The 20,341-nt window shown below is 38.5% G+C and overlaps 3 protein-coding genes and 1 pseudogene across 3 annotated transcripts; 3 read left to right on the top strand and 1 right to left on the bottom strand.

Annotated features, from left to right (window-relative positions):
* The first annotated feature begins 348 nt into the window (after positions 1 to 348).
* On the top strand, positions 349 to 888 carry LOC147809458 (uncharacterized). Its single transcript, XM_087162821.1, has one exon. It carries the CDS (start codon positions 349 to 351, stop codon positions 886 to 888), a length of 540 nt encoding a protein of 179 aa, XP_087018947.1.
* Positions 889 to 1,120: 232 nt separating this feature from the next.
* Positions 1,121 to 1,606, top strand: LOC147809457 (uncharacterized). The gene has a single exon (XM_087162820.1). The coding sequence runs from the start codon at positions 1,121 to 1,123 to the stop codon at positions 1,604 to 1,606; it is 486 nt and encodes a 161-aa protein (XP_087018946.1).
* A 14,675-nt stretch (positions 1,607 to 16,281) lies between these two features.
* Positions 16,282 to 17,127, top strand: LOC147809456 (uncharacterized). The gene has a single exon (XM_087162819.1). The coding sequence runs from the start codon at positions 16,282 to 16,284 to the stop codon at positions 17,125 to 17,127; it is 846 nt and encodes a 281-aa protein (XP_087018945.1).
* A 147-nt stretch (positions 17,128 to 17,274) lies between these two features.
* Positions 17,275 to 18,415, bottom strand: LOC147809455 (ribonucleoside-diphosphate reductase subunit M2 pseudogene; annotated as a pseudogene).
* Between the last annotated feature and the right edge of the window lie 1,926 nt (positions 18,416 to 20,341).

Genomic DNA, 20,341 nt, shown 5'->3' with positions numbered 1-20,341 from the left:
ACAAGCAACCTTATATGGAAGATTTTGATTCAGTTCTCAATCAAGTTCTGAATGATTTCGCTGAAGATAATCAAATTTTGTATAATGGAGTAGATTATATCAGCCTAGACAAGACTCACTCCATGATATCAGATACTCAGAATTTTTCTGGAGTTCTTAATGAGGAATCTCAAATCTCAAAGCAAACGTAAAAAAAAAAAAAAAAAAAAAAAAAAAAAAAAAAAAAAAAATTTTTTTTTTTTTTTTTTTTTTTTTTTTTTTTTTTTTTTTTTTTTTTTTGCGTTGTGGTTAAAGGCTGAGCGCTGAGTCTTACTGGGTTCACAACTCCAATCACATATGCATTGAAACATGGCTCATTTAGATTTGGAATTTTTCTTGTTGACTGAATCAGCTATAATGCCAACAACGTCTGACGAATCGTCCCCCGGAGTTGATTTGTATTCTCCGGTGGATGTCGATATTGAGACAGGTGAGCAAGTAATTATTGATACTGGTGTGATTTTTACCATACTCGATTCAAAAATTGGATTATTGAAGGATAAGCGATCTGTGGTGACCAAACGAAAATTAAAAGTAGATAGTGGCGTTATTGATACTGCATACAGAGGAAGCGTTAAAGTTGCACTGCGAAATGTCGGGGATGAATCAGCGCATATCAAAACTGGCGAACCCATTGCGCAAATGATTTTACTTTTTTGTCAAAGACCAATCTTACAAAGAGTAAAAAGGATTTCTACCGAAACAGAACGAGGTATGAATGGATTCGGCTATCATTATGAGAAATCGGGCAAACAACCTTATATGGAAGATTTTGCTTCTCATTTCGAAGGAAATTATCAAAATTTGCATAATGGAGTAGATTATATTAGTCTAGACAAGATTCAATGATATCAGCTCCTCAAAATTTTTGGGGAGTTTTTAAGAATTTAGATACTGCCTTTTAAGCCAAGTCAATGTTTAAAAAAAAAAAAAAAAAAAAAAAAAAAAAAAAAATTTTTTTTTTTTTTTTTTTTTTTTTTTTTTTTTTTTTTTTCAACCTTTCTTTAAAAGCAGCAGCTGAGTTTTTCCAAATCATAAACTCCTACAACTTTTCCAAATCACACATAGATTAGAACATGGCATGGCTCATTTAAATTTAGATTTCCTCTTGCTGAATGAATCAGCAGTATTGCCAACAACGTCTGATGAATTGTCACCCGGTGTTGATTTGTATTCTCCAATGGATGCCGATATTGAACCAGGTCAACAAGTAATTATTGATACTTTTGTGGTTTTTTCTCTACCCAATTTCAAAATTGGATTGTTGAAGGATAAGTCATCTGTGGTGACCAAACGAAAATTGAAAGTGGATGCTGGTGTTATTGATACTGGATATAGAGGAAGCGTTAAAGTTGTTTTGCGAAATGTTGGTAATGAATCGGCGCACATCAAAACTGGCGAACCCATTGCACAAATGATTTTATTGTGTAGCGAAAGACCAAACCTACGAAGAGTGATGATGATATCTACCAAAGGATTTAAAACGGATTCAAATACATTTGTTTTTCAACACGAAAAATATAACGAGCAAGAATTGCTAGACGAGATGGATGAATATGGAAATTAGCTAGGACATTGTAAACATTATACAACACTTGCTCTCGCTCTAAGTCAGGAAATTGTAAAAAAAAAAAAAAAAAAAAAAAAAAAAAAAAAAATTTTTTTTTTTTTTTTTTTTTTTTTTTTTTTTTTTTTTTTTTTTGAGGTTGTGTTTTAAAAGCGAGCCTCTCGCAAATATTTGTTTTTGTATGATGGGCATCAACAACTTTTGTGCGTTAATCAACAAGCTGCACGAACCTGATCAAGAGCCACCCACTCAACCAAAGTATTTCGATTCCATTTTATATGATGTTCAATCCCTATTACATGTGGCCATCTCGATGGCCTTGGAGACTGATGAAGAAAAATTATTTAAAGAAATGTGTCGTTTAGCGTGGCACAAATTGGTCACGCATTTAAATGAATTTCTGTATTATGGCTCTACAGACAAAATTACGTTGATACTTTCGTTTGATGGAGATGGCGTACCCATGAAATGGCCCACTCAACGTGCACGGAGAACCAGAAAGGATAACCATTCAATCGCTAGCGGAAAAGCCAAATACCGAGCCGCCTTGTTTGGAACCAACAAAATCTCTCTACAAATTCAGGATTTCTTCAAAGAGCGTTTGAAACACTTTGAGTTTTTCAAAGCGCGTGAGCTTCACGTCGTCCTCAGTGGATGCAACGTTCCCGGCGAGGGAGAGCATAAATTGTTTCACATGGCCGAAGCGCTACACTGCAAAAATCCAATCGTTGCGAGCGAAGACCAAGATGTATTTGTCATTGCTTTAATGCGTTTGAATCGCTACGAAACGATTCAAATTTATCGGTATGGTAAATACTACCCCTTCACACAACTCGTTCATGAATGGTTACCCTACTCTCCAAAACAGCTGGAAACGTGCTCTTTTTTGTTTGGAAATGATTTTATCCCCGCTCTGGTGGGCATTACTCCCATCAACGCACCTTATATAACGCAGGCTTTGATTTCCGACGAGGAACAGGATCCACCCTTTGCAATAGCTAGTTTTATTGAAAAAATGAAAAAATATTTACGTTATCGGGAGGTGACGCACGGAGATTCAGATTTGATTGATTCGTTTTGGGTGACCTTTTTCTGGTTAAAGGATTATTACACAAAACACACATTTCCTCAAAAGTACATTCAAAATACAATTTTTGACAATTTTGATCGCAATCGTCTGTTGACGGCACTATCGACACCCCGATATTCTCTAGAGTCTTTTGAGCGAGCGCAAACACTCTACCAAAACACCGTCACAGTTCCAGCCTGCTACAAAGAAGCGGAGCGGGCCGTATTTACGAACGAGGTGGATTTCTTGCAAGGTCTATGGACCCAACCTAACCATAGGTCGTGCATTTCCTTGCGGTTGAAAAAAGTCCTCTACGAACGTGTAGGTGGATTCGACAGCACCAAGCGATAAGGAGTGCGTTTCGCGACAGTCAAGAATACATTGACCAGAATCCAACCCAATACCAATCCGAAAATCCAAAGCCATTGCTTCTTAAGAAACATGGGTCGAAAAGAACCAAATATACCGTCAGCAGCCTCCTTGTATTGCAAACGACGATCCAATTGAATTAAATCCATCACTGGCTCTGGAGCCATCACGACGTGAGAATTGTCATCAAAGACAATCATGCTCTGCTTCCAATCCACATTTTGCAACCATTTCGCTTCGAAACGTTCGGCATGGGGATACTGTTTGTAAACGGGCAAGGATTGAACGTGGGACAGCAACTGTGCTGTGAAAATGACATTTTTTGGAAAGGTTAAAATCATTCGAGAACGGTAAAAGGTGTCATTGTAGGGTATCCAAGGTGTTTGATGTAAAATTGCGTTTAGACTCGACATATTCTTTGTTTTTTTTTAAATGAAACAATCAAGAAATGAATGAGAAAGATTATTCAGACTCGGACGAAAATTCAAACCCTAGTCAAGAGTTGCTAAGCGATTGGGACGATCCTTTTGTCAACAGTTTGCGTCAAATGGATGTGGACAGTGATACTGAATTGATTGGTCCAATTTGTCCCCAGGATGCCCCTGTTTCAAGTCCATATTCATCGGAGGTATTGTCTCCGATATTTGAAGAAATTGAATCAAGTAAAGACGATATGGCAGACGATGCCTTCCAAGTTATTGGTGAGAAAATACGGGGCCAGGTGACGGATACAACAGACGGTATACAAATTAAGACGAGTCATGGTCACTATAAATTTAGCCCCGAAGGAAGACTTTCCGTTTTAGACAAGAACAACCAATGGTATACGGATAGTGACATTTCGGAAGCATTGCGATCTAAGAAACGGAAAGTCGGGGAGGATCCAGAAGGTGCACTAGTCACTGGAAAGGATCAAACTCAGCTTCGGACAAATGACCCGACGAATGGAGTGGAAGTACAATTTCCCGACTCCAAAGCCGCCATTTTTTTACGTTACCGAAACTGGTTGTCTGTGGTGCAGCGTTATGGAGATTATGTCGAAATGGCCCATGGAAAAAAGGTATTGATGGCCAACAAAGTGAATGGTGAGTTACATCATAATAAATTTATCGAAAATTTACCTTATGATGACGAAACTAAACAAAAGTTGTCTGCGTTAACGTTTCATCTGATGACTGGCGTGGAACATCCACAGATTAAAACAATTGGTAAATTGCCAGAGAAAATCTACCCTTCCACCAAACCCTCTACCTCTACTAACGAAAACAATATGGTAACTAACTAAAAAAAGGAATTGCAAATTTTTAAATATTTTAGAGGGGTTTTTAATCATCTTTAATCAAGATGGAATATTCTTACATTGTGAAACATACACTCGCAGTCCCTGCACTCGCCAAAGCCATTCAAGATCTCGAAACGGACAGCGGAGCACTAAACCTCATAACACCTGATTGGAAAAATAAGCTAAATGAAAATGAGGCGTATAAACTTCATAAAGAAAACGGCGTTTTATTTTCCAAGGGTCATACCAGTAGTAACGAAAAGACATTTACTCGCAACATTATCAAACCATGTATGATGCATAAGGTTATTCTCGTGGGATGTTTTGCATATGATAAAACAAAAGAATCGGAAGGACACACGTCTTTTGTGGCTCGCGACTGTTACCCATTACAAGTCATTGGAGAAGCCATGAGAGAAAATCCAACTCAAAAATTACATGATGGTGCTCGATTATTTATGGATTACTGCGATCCAGCAATGTGTCACACGTGTTATGAAGCGCATTTGTCGAGAAGCGTGCCGTTAGACTTTGAACGAAATTGGTGTGTGACTAAATTGAGGGTTTTTAATGGTAAAGATTTAAAACACGCCTTCAAAAAACCTCTGGAAGCGAGTTTAACAAAGATGGGATCTTTTTTAGCCATTTGTCAAGTTACTATTAGGAGCAGAACAACTTTTGGAGATGATAAATACAAAATTGGTGGGACAATCCAAAACATGATTGTATTTCAAAAATCTGCAATAAAACCATGCCCCGATATGGTGTTTTTGGATCCAATTACACCAGCTATTGAATTTCCATCAGAGGATGCACACGTGGAAGAAGAAATACAAAACATTATGTAAAAAAAAAAAAAAAAAAAAAAAAAAAAAAAAAAAAAAAAAATTTTTTTTTTTTTTTTTTTTTTTTTTTTTTTTTTTTTGTACCTTTAAAAGAAAAATCTTGTTCATGCCAAATCATTCATGTCATTGAGATTCCTTATTCAACAGTAAAAGCACTGGATTTTTGCAAAAACGGTCAGACTGTCCCGATACTGTTTTGACAGTGTCTGGGTGAATTTGTATCGTATTTAAATCACCGTTGCGAGGCATCAGCAACGATCCTTCTTCTCCCACCGAGTAGTAAAATGCAGCCGTGCCTGGTCTAGAAACGCACCATTCCAAACTTGCCTGCGGACCTTGTCGTTGGTAGCGCGTCCACAAAATACATTTTAACCATTTGTCTGGAGGGATCACTTTTTCCACACCGAGTGTCACCACTGATTTGATTGGAACCGACGGAACGTGTGTAGCATCTTTGGCCACGTACAAAGCATACAAGTCCATCAAGTACGAAACTGCAACTCTTTCACACGCTAAAATTAAATATTCTTCTCGTGTTTCAGAATCCATCAAGACGAGTGTCGCGCATTTCAAATTGCAATCGGGGCATCCATGACTGACCAATGGAACCACCCCGCTTATGGAGTCGGGTATCACAAACATGTTGAAACGCTCACTGAAAGCCAGCAAGAGTTTCCTTTGTTGGTGGATGAATGGCTTAAAAAACCTAAAAATTTGAAAGTCATTGTGGCGGGTGGACCGGGCACAGGGAAATCCTATACCGTCATGACTTGTTTGGATTTTATCAAAATTCCTCAATTACGCATGGCTCCTACGGCAAGAGTGGCGAGTCGAATGAATGGAAGCACGATTCATTCCGCCATGAGATTAAATTGGGGCAAAGGATCCGTCTTGAACAATTTGGAGAAGGAATTGGTTGAGGAAGCTGATACAGAAGAGTGTTTAAAGAAAAGCGCTTGCCTCCTCGAGGAATTCAACTGTCCATTCGAGCCGAAAATTGTGGTGATTGATGAAGTGGGTATGGTTGCATTTTGGTTGGTGGAATGGATATTTGAGTACTTTTTTAAGCGCCCGGATCCCGTGTTGTGCATCATGATGGGTGACCCCAATCAACTGCGACCCGTAAGGTCTATACACAACATGTTTACGGCGGGTGTCAAATCTGAAACCAAACGCATCGATTTAATGCAAAGCAAGCGTTTTGAAAAAGAGTATGAGGAAATTATTGAAAATTTGAGGTCATTTGTAGACAAAGAGGATGAGACTGGACTCTTTACATTTCTAGTGACGCATTATCCAGTGGTGGAAAATATCGACACGACACTATTGGCGAAATGCACACGAGCTCTGGCCTACTTGAAATCCTCCGTAGAAACGTACAACAATTTTTATTTGACGCAGTTGGTAAAAGGTCCACGACTGCGCTTGTGGCGAAAATCTAAAACCCATTCGGGTAACGCATATGTGGACGTAAAGTCAGGATGTCATGTTTTTCTTCTCCAAAATGGAGTTTCCACAGTTTCAAATGGTACGTCTCTGATATTTGAGCGCTTCAATGAAGAAAAGGATTGCATCGAATGTAAAAATGTCGCAGACAACAGCACGGTAATAATTCAAAGAAACTCCAAAGGAGATTTTCCAATTATGGTTGGGTATGCGGGTACTATACACAAGTTTCAAGGGGATACAATGGACGATGCCGCAATAGCCATCAATTTTAACGGAAGTCGTGATTTGAATTTGGTATATACAGCATTGAGCAGAGTCAGGAGCATGAATCAAATTGTAGCAGTAGAAATTTAACAAATGTTGAGACACAGTCTACCTACAACGTCAAAAAAAAAAAAAAAAAAAAAAAAAAAAAAAAAAAAATTTTTTTTTTTTTTTTTTTTTTTTTTTTTTTTTTTTTTTTTATCTAGGCGTTGAGTTTTGATAATCTCAGCTCATCAGAATATTCTCAGCTCTCCAGTCTTCTAAAAGACTTGACGCCATCCCAAACTATTCATTTTTCAACGTTGTTTCAGTTTAAAGTAGTAAACATCATCCTACGGCCTCTGATCCAGACCACTGATTTTTACTTGTCTGAGATATCTGCATTAAAATTCACCTCTTCTCTTTCAATGTCAAGCTGGTCAAATTCCGTTTTGCTTTCGGGTGGTTTGGTTGAGAGGGAAAGTAATAACGTTACAACGTAATCACTTATAGCTTTCATCTGCTGAGTCACCTGAGCCCGGACGGGATGACTGATTTTCAAGGTATCCTTTTCCTGTTCCAGCATTTGTTTCACCGTATGCACCACGCAACGTAGTTCCAGTTCAGTGGCATCTTCATCCTGTTTCACACTGGCTTGATAGGCTTGAAATGCTCGTTTCAAATGTTCATCGTGAACCACAGGCTGTAACATGGGTGTGAGCACTTTCTCGTGTATATAACGGCACATGACACCCGCAATCATATCCACCATTGAGTTTGTAGCTTTTACCTGTTTCACGTTCAAAAGGGATTGGATGATTGTATTTGCGGCCGTGTACATGTACATGAAATCGTTTTCTGAACCCGTTTTGCGAACCGTATCGACGACCGTTTTTCCCATCGGCAGTTTATTCATCAATTTTTCCATGTAGGTTGTGAAATATAGCTTTTGAGCATTCATCAGCTGTTGACTAATATCGTCTCTTTCTGTCAAACCCGTTTCGAGATCGTGTAATACGTCTGAGGGTTTAATTTGTTTGGTGGGGGGTTCTTCGTCGTCTTCTGATGAGGCATCCTCTTCGTGAGTCCGCTTCATCTTTGTTTAAAAGAATGGTTCCTTTTCTCGATCAGACTTTGTCTTTTCATACGCCTCGTGACCCGCTGTTACGGCTCGTCGGGTCACTTTACGATTTTCCAACGCCTCCACCAAAGGATCCTCCCATTTCGGCACACTGTCGGTGACTTGCGAATACGTTTCCAATTTGTAATCTGGAGCCAGTTCCAGTGTCCAATCACCCTTTTCGTGCTTCAAAAGCAATCCATTAGATCGAGGGGATTCGGGCCATCCGGGAAGGGTCATGTGATGGGGATTGGAAACGATGGTTCCGCGGTATTGTTCGGGTACTCCAAGATCGTTTTTGCCGATGTAGCAGGCTGGAAACGCGTACATTAACTGATTTTTCCACACGAGGGGTGTCGACCCGGGTTGCCAGTGACGCGTGATCCACCGACACCATTCCATACGATTGGGTTGAAGGGACGATTCCATTTTGTATTTTCCAAATCTACCGTATGACACGCGATAATTGTAAATTTTGGCTTTAAACGGTTCTTTTTCCAAAAAAAACACTTGCATGTAATCGAAAGGAAATTCTTGTCCAATTTGCAAGGATCCATCGCGCACCTGGTCTCGGAGGGGAGCAATCACCTTTTGGGGATTCACGTTGCTGTAGTGTAAGAACGTAACGGGGTTATGATCCAGCAAGTAAAAATAGGCATACAGTTGCACGTCCATAGATTCCTCTGGCGGATGTTTAAACGCACTGACGCACGCATTGTAGCCCTCACCATAGGTGTAGTCGTCCAAGTCCTCTATCCTGACTCCAAATTGACCGAGTGTGGGATCACACACACACCCAAAACCAGATTTGTAGCGAGCTCTTTTCAGCGGTTTTCCCGTAATGGCGTCAAACGTGCAAGGTCTCTTGAAACATTTTTTCTCAGAGTGCCGACGTATGTAATTTGGGTCGAGTCCGTCCGATTCTTTCACCTGATACCCGTTCACCTCGTCCTCTTCACACGGATAGTATTTCATGCGTTCCACGACTGACATTTTTTGACACTCAAAGTTCTCCGTGGGTACAAAACCCTCCGCACAAATGCATTTTTGCAACTGTATACTGAAATATCCGTTAGGTCGACACGCCACATCGACAGTGCAGTTGCCTCCGAAATGAGTTTGGGTGACGAGATTGGGATTTAAACAGATGCAGGCTGCAAACGACTTGCCACGATGCGAAACGAGGGTCCACGCACCCGTTTCGGGATAACAGTCTTCACCTCTCAACAGTGGAGGGACGCACGCGCCATTCACGCAAATGTCGTGTTTTTTGCAGTCGGATGTGTGTGTGCATGTGTCGGGTGAAGGGGTTTCGACGTGCTTTGGGAGGAGAGGCCACTTTGAAAAGAGAGTACGAGGCGTGTGCGACGCGTAATAAATGACGATGGCGACGTACAAAAATATCAGAATCCAAAAACGCATTGCTTTGTTAATAAATGTAAACCTTTCGATACTCTTTATCGCTGTAAACTAATCCAATGTTTGAATGGGCGGCATCCTGTAGGCGCAACCAAGTCAAAAGTTTGCATTTGGTTTGTAAATTTCGCACAGACTTTAAATACTGATTCACACTATACATTTTTGTTTCATTGGGTTCTCTCCACGATACCTTGAATCATCTTTTCCACCACCACCATCAGTTCTTTATCGCAAGAATTGACAGTCTCGTAGGGTTTGACGTAAATACGCAAATCATAACCGTCGTCCATGTTGATGGTGACATTATCGTCGACCCCCATCAAGAGTATGTTTTGACTGAACCTTTTTCGATACATGTCGCGCACGTGCTCCGACGCCTTGAGATAATTGTAAAATTTTTTAGAGTATTCGCATTCTGTTCGTCCAAAGAGCGTGTGGGCGCATTCGGCCACGTCCGGTAAATACACATTCACCGTGTCTTTCACGTAGGCGTCTTTGCCATGACTCCACAAGATAATGTCTGCTTGGATCAATTTCAAAAACTGCAATAAAGTTTTCAATTTGGGGCGAGGGTGGAATTTTCGGGCACTGTGAAACCCCAGGGTCAAATCCATATCCAGTACGCAAACGTACTTTGGATGCATGTCGCTTTTTTCTCTGTAAACAAAGAACATGAGCTCAAAATGCACGATCCGAGCAGAAGATCGTATTCAAAGTATTATCCGGCACCTCACAAATTCAAATTTTACGGCGGCAGATTGTCCCATTCATCCCAGGAAACCTTGCATGTTGCTGTTGAACAATTTCAACGCGGAGCGATTTCACTGCCTGTACGCGAATCGATCCATCGTTTGGAAATCTTACACGATAGATCAATCGTGTGATATACCTGAACATTTTGATGAAATGATGAAAATGAAAGAATGGTTGGGGAGTCAATACGTGTTGCCGTTTTCAGGTCATCTGCGAGAATCATCCGGTTACACGATCGGCATGTTTCGACAGGCCATTGATTTGTATCCACCCAGTAAATTGCAGCGTGTTTCCTTCAAAGAGTGTGCCTATGCAACCATTGTATTATTTTGTGCCACCTGCCATCGATTGGGGGGCGCGGTTCCAGATTTAAAACATTTTTGTTTTTATACACGGAAAGGCATCCCGTTTTGTGTGATATGGGAAGTCATAATGTGGAGAATCGTATTCGGTTAAAAGGAAACACGCCTCACTTGAATGAGAAGAAATGGAGACGATTTATGGAAAAGAAAACCGTACGAGACGTTATTCGATATCTCAAATTGGAATTTATGAACATGTTTAATCAAAAGAAAAAGAAGGGTCAACGATGCATTTTGAATGAGACTGAAGAGGTATTTGACACGGAAACGCATATGCTATTGTGTCAAAGTAATCAAAAGAACCTAATTCAAGTATTGCGAGACTTTGCACATTTGATGCCAGACGTTCACTTGAGAGAAAATATCATTTTGGAATGGGTCAAAAAACTTGGCTACAACACAACGTAAAAAAAAAAAAAAAAAAAAAAAAAAAAAAAAAAAAAAAAAAAAAAAAAAAAAATTTTTTTTTTTTTTTTTTTTTTTTTTTTTTTTACATTGTAGTTTAAAGTCAGGTTTTAATCTTTGCTCGTCCATCTCAAAAATTTTCCGGAGCCATGTGTATAGTTAATAAAGCCAACTATGGCAGAAGATTACAAGATGCTTGTACTGCATTTACTCTCCAAAAGGCAATATCCCATACTGAAGGATATCGTTGTTATGGATATTCATTACAAATTGTTACCAGAAAATGCAAAATTTGACGTGGTTCATGCATATGACAAACGTACACATGATGCCACGTACATGCTCTCAGAACACACGGATCCCTTTCGCTTTTCCTATCTCGTCGGCAATGAAAACATGTTTTATGTACATGAAACGGATCATTTCGACACTATGTTCTTACCGCTCCACTGTCAACGCGTCAAATTGAATCGCTATTACGTGGACGTGATCCAAAATCAAACGAGTGACACCTTTGAAGAAGAACTATACCATTTTATAACACTTTTAAATTTTGACATTCCAACCCTCTCTCCTCTGTTGGGTTTGGACACCATCACTTGCACTAGAATGTTACCTCAATTTATCAAGCTTTGGGTTTTCAAATACGATGAGCAACACTTTCAAAAATGTCCAGTTTCCAAAGAGCTCGAAACTTGTTTTGGTCCTAACGAAACTACCGGTGTGATTCCCGTGCGAGTGCTGAGGGGTAAATTGTCCCCCTGCACCTCCCACGCCCAAATTTTATCTTTAAACAATGATTTTCCAACAAAGCTCAAACATCCGTATTTAATGCATTACAGCCCTCTGCACAAGACACTCTTTCCGTTGGTGTACAATCCGCTCGAAAACCCATTATTGGTATTTTAGACTAAACATGTAACGATCTCTCTCGCTACCATCCGGATCGAATTTTTTGTATCTTCGTTTTGCATCGTAATTACGACACACCTTGTAAACGCCCCCGCAAACACTTTCTTTCGGCAGATTGACATTGGAGTTGTCACTCTCGTCGTTGGATGCATCGATGGAAAAGACAGACTCGTCATCAGACACCTCGGACATGACAGGAGATCCAACAAAAGCTTTCATTTTCAAATGCTTTCGATTACCCGGTTGGGGTCTGTAATACTTGCGAACATAGTTTTTGGCATCCGGAAACGCCTTTTCCCACGCCTCCTCTGGAACCACCGTCGCTTTTTTGTCCACATAGTCTTTGTAGGCCGAAAAACTTCTAAAGAAGGGTTTCAATTTTGAAAGGGGTACCAAGCCATTTTTCCCCAGCCGTTCCATGTGTGACAATGAAAAAACTTTTTTCATATCGTCCTTGTAATCTGCAAAATAGTCGAGCATCGACTCGTACGCGTAGAACACTGGAATTTTGCGAGGAGGAAAGGGTGGAGGTTTTACATATTTACGAGGCTTTGCTTTCTTGGTAATCTTGTTTCCTTTTGCACGTGGCATCCTTTATTTGTAAACAATCTCCCCGTAGTGAAAGAGGTTAAAAAAGGGAGACTTTTGCATTTTGTCGTGATTATCGTAATGCGCGTGATGATAATTTTGAAAAGTTTCCCAGTGCGCTAAAAAGTGACACGTGTAGATAAACAGCATTTGCCACGTGGTGTTGTGTCTAAAGTATTCTGCTGGATCGTGGTGAGTCTCATCCAACAAAGTAAAATTGATGGTGCCTCGTGCCTCGTCGACCATGTTATTGTTTCGACACACATTATCACAATAACTGTTTAGCGTCGCTTTAAATTCATAAAGATTGAAAACCACGTGAAAACCTTTTCTCTCATGAGGCGTTTTACGTTTATTAGTTTCGGCGTACGACGTGAAAATTTCCTTTGGGCCATTGGGTTCGAAAAGATAGTAAAATATCAAATTATAATTGTCCAAGTCCTTGATGGGACGCCCAAAGATGACATTGAGCATGGGAATCCACTCGGCAAACACCATGTGAATTTGAGTAAAATCTGTAGCAGAGTACTTATCGGCAATGTACTGACACATGGTCCAAGCATCTTGCCACGTACCGACGTGATTCGATGAGGTGCGGTGACAACTTTGGGAATCGTGATGATCAATCGATCGTTGCATCTTGATTTTTTTTAAAAAAAGACAAGTATGTGGGCTGCCTGGCTCCTTTTTTTAATCATCTGGATGTGCTTCTGGTGGACACCAAAGGAGTTTGAAACAAAATCAAAAATTCAAGTACGCGAACCCATTTTTCAGCAAAATTGTACCGACAAACGCATGTTTTGCGTAGACGATTGTAGTTTCTTGTGCGTGGAAAAATCTACTCGATGCTTGGGGGGTGTGTGTGTGACAGATGCTCGAGCACCCATTGAATGCAATGAAGAGAAAGGAGGTCGATTGATGTTGACAAATGACGACGTGGCGCGATGGATTTGCCTTTGTACCGATGAAACGTTTTGGTCGGGACCTGCATGCGATACACTGAATCCCGATGTATGTGAACAAGGAGCGTTTTTATACAATGGACGAGACAGTTTTCTGTGTCTCTGCCCCGACCCATACAAAAAGTTTAACGTCAACGGAAAACCGCATTGTTTGGAAAAGTGTATGAGTAATTTCTTTCCTGAGCCAGAGGCAGTAGAGATGGGACCTCACATGGCTTAGTATAAAATGCGTCGCCGTGGTTTTTAGGTAAACTCTGGCGTGGGTATGTGGGATTTTTTTTCGAGGAGAGCGTGAGTGTAGTCTATGAAATAAAACAGTTGTTTGGGCTCAACCATGTCTGGAAGCTCTCGACTCGCAACTTTAGAATGTCTTGAAACTCGCAACTTTAGAATGTGTTGAAGGTTGCAGCCTTGGACATGATTGACTCGAGTTCAAACGTCCACAGAATAGTTCAAAAAAAAAAAAAAAAAAAAAAAAAAAAAAAAAAAAAAACGTTTTTTTTTTTTTTTTTTTTTTTTAATTGTATCTATTGTATGGTTGTAGGTAGAAGCAAATTTAAATTTTCGTTGCAGATCCAATTCGAGAGCTTTGCGACAAAATGCTTCAAAAAGCATTCACACAAAATAAAATAATCTTGTCTACAATCATACAACAGATTTTTAAGATAATTGGGTGGGTTCACAAAGAAAACGCTCACGTAATCATCATCGTTAGTCTCAATGCTCAAAAATCCCTCCCTCCCCACACATTGCTTCAGATTTACTTTTAAAATATCGGTCGTCTTGCAATTGAAAAGCACGCTCTTTTCATTTATTTCTTTGAAGTTGATTAGAGAACCCATGGCATAACAATTTTGACATGGTCCGTTTTCAACAAATAACATTTTGAATACATTATCCAAAGTTTCGCTCGTGGCAATTTTAACTACCAACGTTGCGAAACTTCCCACAATTTCAGCCAAATCGGCTTGTGCCAAGTCCACAATCCAATCATCTTCTTTTTTTTCCCCATGTTTCAACAAGAAGCTTTCAAACGCTTCATTGAGAGGAAGATTCTCGCAAACCATGTGAAATCTTCCATGTTTTGTGTCACAATGTATGTTTCCATCCGTCCCGATCTTGATGCTGTAATTCAAGTAGGGTAGCCCCCAATATGCACCTAGCAATGTGATTTTCATGTTTTTTAAAAACACCTTTATTATGTAGCGTCTTTTCATGGGTCGAGTCAAATGGCCATGTTTGGACAAACGGTTTAAAATGACGGCGCTTATATATTTTCTTTGCGCAGGTATTTTTTCGTCTCTCGTCCGTATGGCATTTCCATATTCGAAAACCGTCAACTGGAAACTGGGTGCAGTAGAAAACGGCGAAAATATATAAGCGATTCTCAGAAACGAAAAAATACTTGAACGGGCAAACGTTTGATTATCATAGGAAAATTTGGAAATTTGGAAAATGAGGAAAGGCAAAACATTTCCATTTTCGAGTCTGTAAAAGTCACGTTTAGCAGTTAAAAACAAAATAACTGATACAAAAAACTGTATGATTTATACAAAATTAATGCGAAAATTGCATTTAAAAGCTATTAAAAAAGGATTTTGAGTTTAAAAGTTTGATTATAAATTTTAACTTTTAAACGATTCATGGTACCAAAAGGATTGGTACCTTGAATCGTTTAAAAGTCGCAGCTAGAAGGGGGGTACTTTTAAACTCCAAATTCGAAATCGGCATGTTCTCACAGTCTCAATTACATAATTTTTCTGCCATTTTTCAATAATATATACTTAAAACAACAATTTTCAAGAAAATAAAATTGTAAAACATTAAAAAAGAATTCAAAAAAATTGTCAAATATTAATAAAAGAATTCTTAAAAAAATAAATAATTCAGTCTTTTGAATAATAGGGTTAATATTCCACAGTATTAAATAATGCTAAAGTTTTAATTATAGCATAAAGTTTTTCAATTACAAAAAAAAAAAAAAAAAAAAAAAAAAAAAAAAAAAAAAAAATTTTTTTTTTTTTTTTTTTTTTTTTTTCAATTACTGTTGTATGGGTCATAAAACAATGATGTCCACTGTTCAATCTTTTCATAATTTTCTCCGGCACAATCCCACAGAATCTCAGAGCGTGAAAAGGATCTAGTCCGTATGAAATTGTCAATTATTCGCAGCAATATCTTACCAAATGGGTTTAAAGTAATATTGGTCCGTTTTAAAACCAATTTGACCACTGGTTCTTTTTCATCAATATGAATTCGTTCGCGTTCTTTATTTAATAAACGAAAAGTAAGGTTACAATATGAACCAGAAGGAATTATTTGATATACTTTCACCCCCGGAATTAATGAATATAACCAACCTCTGGTATCTCGTGGTATTTTGATCTCGATATCAGTAGACACTATTTCCTTGCTCTTTTCCCCAAGGGTGTAATTACCATTAGGAAAAATCTGTACGACATTTTCAAAAACTTTTGGCTCCGTCCCAAAGAATGGTTCTTTCACTTTGTATAGTATTATGCGTCGATCTTTTTCCATCGTAATAAGATAAGGTGGAAATGTTGAAACGTCCAATACCGTTGTATGCAGCAAGGTTATATTTTTCAAGTCGTGGGAGCTCCAAAAAATTCTGATGAGCTGAGATGCACAAGACCAGGCACTCGGTTTTAACCTACAACGTTAAAAAAAAAAAAAAAAAAAAAAAAAAAAAAAAAAAAAAAAAAAAAATTTTTTTTTTTTTTTTTTTTTTTTTTTTTTTCATACAAGCAAGTATCAAAGCTTACAAATTTTTCTAAATGTATTATAACGATTGTAAACATTTTACGCTTGAAACAGACGGGGTGGAGGTTGTTGAAAATGTATTAACGGTTCAAGAGGTAACGCAACTCCAAGAGAAAATGTGGATTTGGTTACAGAATAAAACAAAATACTTGGATAAACCCATTGTCAAAAACGATATATCGACTTACAAATCTCTATTTGATCTCTATCCAAAACACGGTATGTTGTTTCAGCACTGGGACTTTGGACACAATCCTTTATCCTGGTACGTTCGTCAAAACCAAAATGTCTTTAATCAATTTAGTCGTATTTGGTGTACAAACCAATTACTCACAAGCTTTGATGGAATCAGTATTTCCTTACCTTGTGAATATACGATGCGCGGTTGGACGCAGTACAAGGAATGGTTTCACACTGATCAAAACTTTCAACGAAATAATTTTGAATGTGTTCAAGGACTCGTGAATCTTTTTCCAGTTTACGAAGGTGACGCCACCTTGAGAATTCTCAGAAAAAGTCATTTATTGCACAAGGAATTTCAAAAAACGTTTAAAATTACACATTCATCAGATTTTTGTCGGTTGACACAAGATGAAAAACAATTTTACTTGGATCGTCTAGACACTCCATCGGATATCTGCGTAAAGGTTCCCGCTGGCTCCCTCGTGTTGTGGGATAGTCGAACCATTCACCAAGGTATGGAACCACAACGTAATCGTAAACTACCAAATATCAGATGTGCTCTGTACATTTGTATGACACCTGCAAGACTGGCAAGTCAAACTCAAATTCAGAAAAGGATCAAATATTTCGAAGAACGACGAACCTGTAATCATTGGCCTCACAAGACGAAGGTTTTTAGCAAGCATCCTAGAACGTATGGTAACCCCCTTCCAAAAGTTGAAAATGATGACGACTTGGAAATTACAAATTTAATGAATCAGCTTGTTGGTTATGTTTAAAAGTATATAAACATTAGTGAAGAGGCACAAACACAACAAGTATTTAAAAAAAAAAAAAAAAAAAAAAAAAAAAAAAAAAAAAAAAATTTTTTTTTTTTTTTTTTTTTTTTTTTTTTTCCTAAAAAAAATTTGGATAACGTGTTGCTCTTAAAAATCCTCTTCCAAAGAAAACTCGTGACTCTTTGAGAGCACTCCACACTTTTGATACTCTCCCACCCGCTTTTCAAAAAAATTGGTCTTTCCCTCCAAACTGATATTTTCCATAAAATCAAAAGGATTTTCCTTTTTGTAAAACTTGTCACATCCCAAGTCCACCAACAAACGATCTGCTACAAACTCAATGTATTGATTCATCAATGTGCAATTCATCCCAATGAGGCTGACTGGTAGAGCTTCTGTTAAAAATTTTTGCTCGATGGACACTGCATCTGTTATGATTTGCAAAATTTCTTCTTGTGTGGGTTTCTCTTGCAAATACTTGTTGAACAAGAGGCACGCAAAATCACAATGCAATCCCTCGTCTCGACTGATGAGCTCGTTGCTAAAGGATAAACCAGGTAAAAGACCACGCTTTTTTATCCAAAAGATGGCTGCAAAGGACCCGGAGAAAAAAATTCCCTCCACGGCCGCAAATGCTACCAGACGATGGGCAAAGGAGGGATGCTGTATCCAGTTCAATGCCCAATCGGCTTTTGCTTTCACGCAGGGCATTTTTTCAATGGCGTGAAATAATGTATTTTTTTCTTTGGGATCCCGAACGAGTGTCTCAATCAATTCGCTGTACATTTCTGAATGAATATTTTCCATGGCAATTTGAAATCCGTAAAAATATCTGGCTTCCGTGATTTGTACTTCTGTCGCAAAGCGCTCCACCAAATTTTCCACGACGATACCATCGCTTGCCGCAAAAAAGGCCAACACATGTGAGAGGAAATGACGCTCATCAGGTTTTAAATTATCCCAATCTGCTAAATCTTTGGATAAATCCACCTCTCCTACTGTCCAAAAAGAGGCTTGAGCTTTTTTGTACATGTCCCAAATGTCTGGGTATTCTATCGGGAATGTCACGAAGCGATCCGGATTGGGTTCCAGTAGCGGTTCTACATACAAGAAAGGTTTGCGTGACTTTGGGACTAGTTTTAAAAGATTAAAAACAAAATCTTTGTGGTTTCTAATGACTTCCGTTGCCACTGAAATGTTGAATTCGTTAAAATTTTCAATATCCCAAAAATCCACGTCTCGATATTGATAGAAATTTGGATCCAAATCCTTCAGCACATCCAATTTTTTGCGCTCAGCCTCTTGAAAAAAATTGTTGTAGGCTTCGAGTGTATCGTATCGCTCCAATTCAAACTTGCGCCCTCTTTTTCTCATTCTTTTGTATCCCGCTTCAACAGCTTTTGGTGATCCAGCAATGGATGAACCATAATCCAAAATGAGTACGTGATCTACACCCAAATTCTTCAAACGCTTCCTGTAATATCTTTCCAAAGGTCTCCAATCCAATAGACCGTCTGAAAATTGAATACAAGATAGCAAGGGACACCTGGAAGTGATGATGGTCCAGTTGGATGCGCAGGTTTTTTGCAGGGTGGATACCTTTGCTTGCAGTCGAGCAGCAAAATTTTCCAAGACCAAGTAATTGCGTAACGTGTCATTGTTTGAGTCGTGAAAGAAATCTGGGTCAGTCTCTATCATGTCGACACAATCATCTATGTAACCATCAACCGTTGGATAAGAAAACATTTTCATAACAGTAGTTTTGCCGATGCCTACAAAGGAGGCTTGAATCTCAACAAGTATTTTGACCATGTCCGTCACCAGTTATAATTTGATTCAAGCAAGAAGTCACATTTTAAATAATCCCCCCCCCCAAAAAAAAAAAAAAAAAAAAAAAAATTTTTTTTTTTTTTTTTTTTTTTTTTTTTTTTTTTTAAATTGAAGAAATAACTTTATTGAAATATTTTTTGTCCTCTTGGAGCATTTGTTTCGTTGATTATTATTGTTTTCCATTACTACCATATCTAAGGCTTAGTGCGCGTTCGGATGGAATTTCAAAATTTTGGCTATCGTCATTGCGATCTCCAGCCATCGGTATAAATTCCAGTTCGGCTAATAAGTCACCTTTGGATAATTTTACCTTCTCCTTATCGGAATAATTAACTAAAACCACTAAAAGCCGACTATGATTGTCTAAAGGCCGAACATACTTGCTTGATTCATTAAAAAATGTCAGCTAACACACGTATTGTTTGACCCAACCATAGGTCTGGAGTTGGACGAGGTATCACAAAACTAAATCCTGGTAAGAATTCTACGTTTTCTTTTATGATTACGTATTTTGATTGAAAAGGTTCAAGTACTATATCCTCTGAACAAAACAGCTTGTGTTCGATTACAACACATGATTCTGTTACTAGTTTCATCATGATATTTGAGCTATGATTTTTGATGATATTTGAAAGTGTGAAGCTTCAAGCAAGTTGCAGCAATTTAAATAGTCCAAAAAAAAAAAAAAAAAAAAAAAAAAAAAAAAAAAAAATTTTTTTTTTTTTTTTTTTTTTTTTTTTTCATACATCGTTACTACTCAATAATTTTATCAATTGCTCTCGTCCAACTTGTTGCCAATTTTTTTCACAAGACACATAGACTTGACCCAACTCATTTAAAATTTCTGGAGTTACCTTTCTAACGTCGGTAAAATATTCCGCGTTTCGATGTAAAAATGTTTCGGTCCACACTTTCACTCGATGTGTTTGCATCGCAATTTCATCGTTTTGCATGACGCTCTGCAATTCCCGACTGTACAATTGCAACAATGCCAAAAACACAACGCAGCCTGAATCCGTTCCTCCCAAACTACAGATTTCGGGTTTGCTATCCAACCATTCGTACATTTCACGTACAGACCGAGCATGTGAGCGATACTCCCGACGCATGCTAATCGGATGTATCATCGCCAACAAGTAAGTTTTCAAATCTTTTGGTTCCAATCCGTCAAACCCGTCTACAGCCAATAAACGATACATGTTACGGTTGCTCACGTCATGATTTGTAGTATTTTGACTCAACCACTGTTTCAACAATGCGCACCAATCCATTTCATCAGAGGGCAAAAGCTTTACATTTTTTCTCTTGACGTCCTTTGAGAGTAACGACACCAACTCTTCGCGAACCAATCCATCTTGAAAATCTTCCAAATCATTGTCAATGT

The sequence above is a fragment of the Parasteatoda tepidariorum genome, chromosome 5, assembly GCF_982258835.1.
Source record: "Parasteatoda tepidariorum strain Cologne lab strain chromosome 5, Ptep-v5.0, whole genome shotgun sequence".
Lineage (NCBI taxonomy): Eukaryota > Metazoa > Arthropoda > Arachnida > Araneae > Theridiidae > Parasteatoda > Parasteatoda tepidariorum.
Note: the sequence above shows the minus strand (reverse complement) of the source record. Positions and strands in the feature narration are given on the sequence as shown.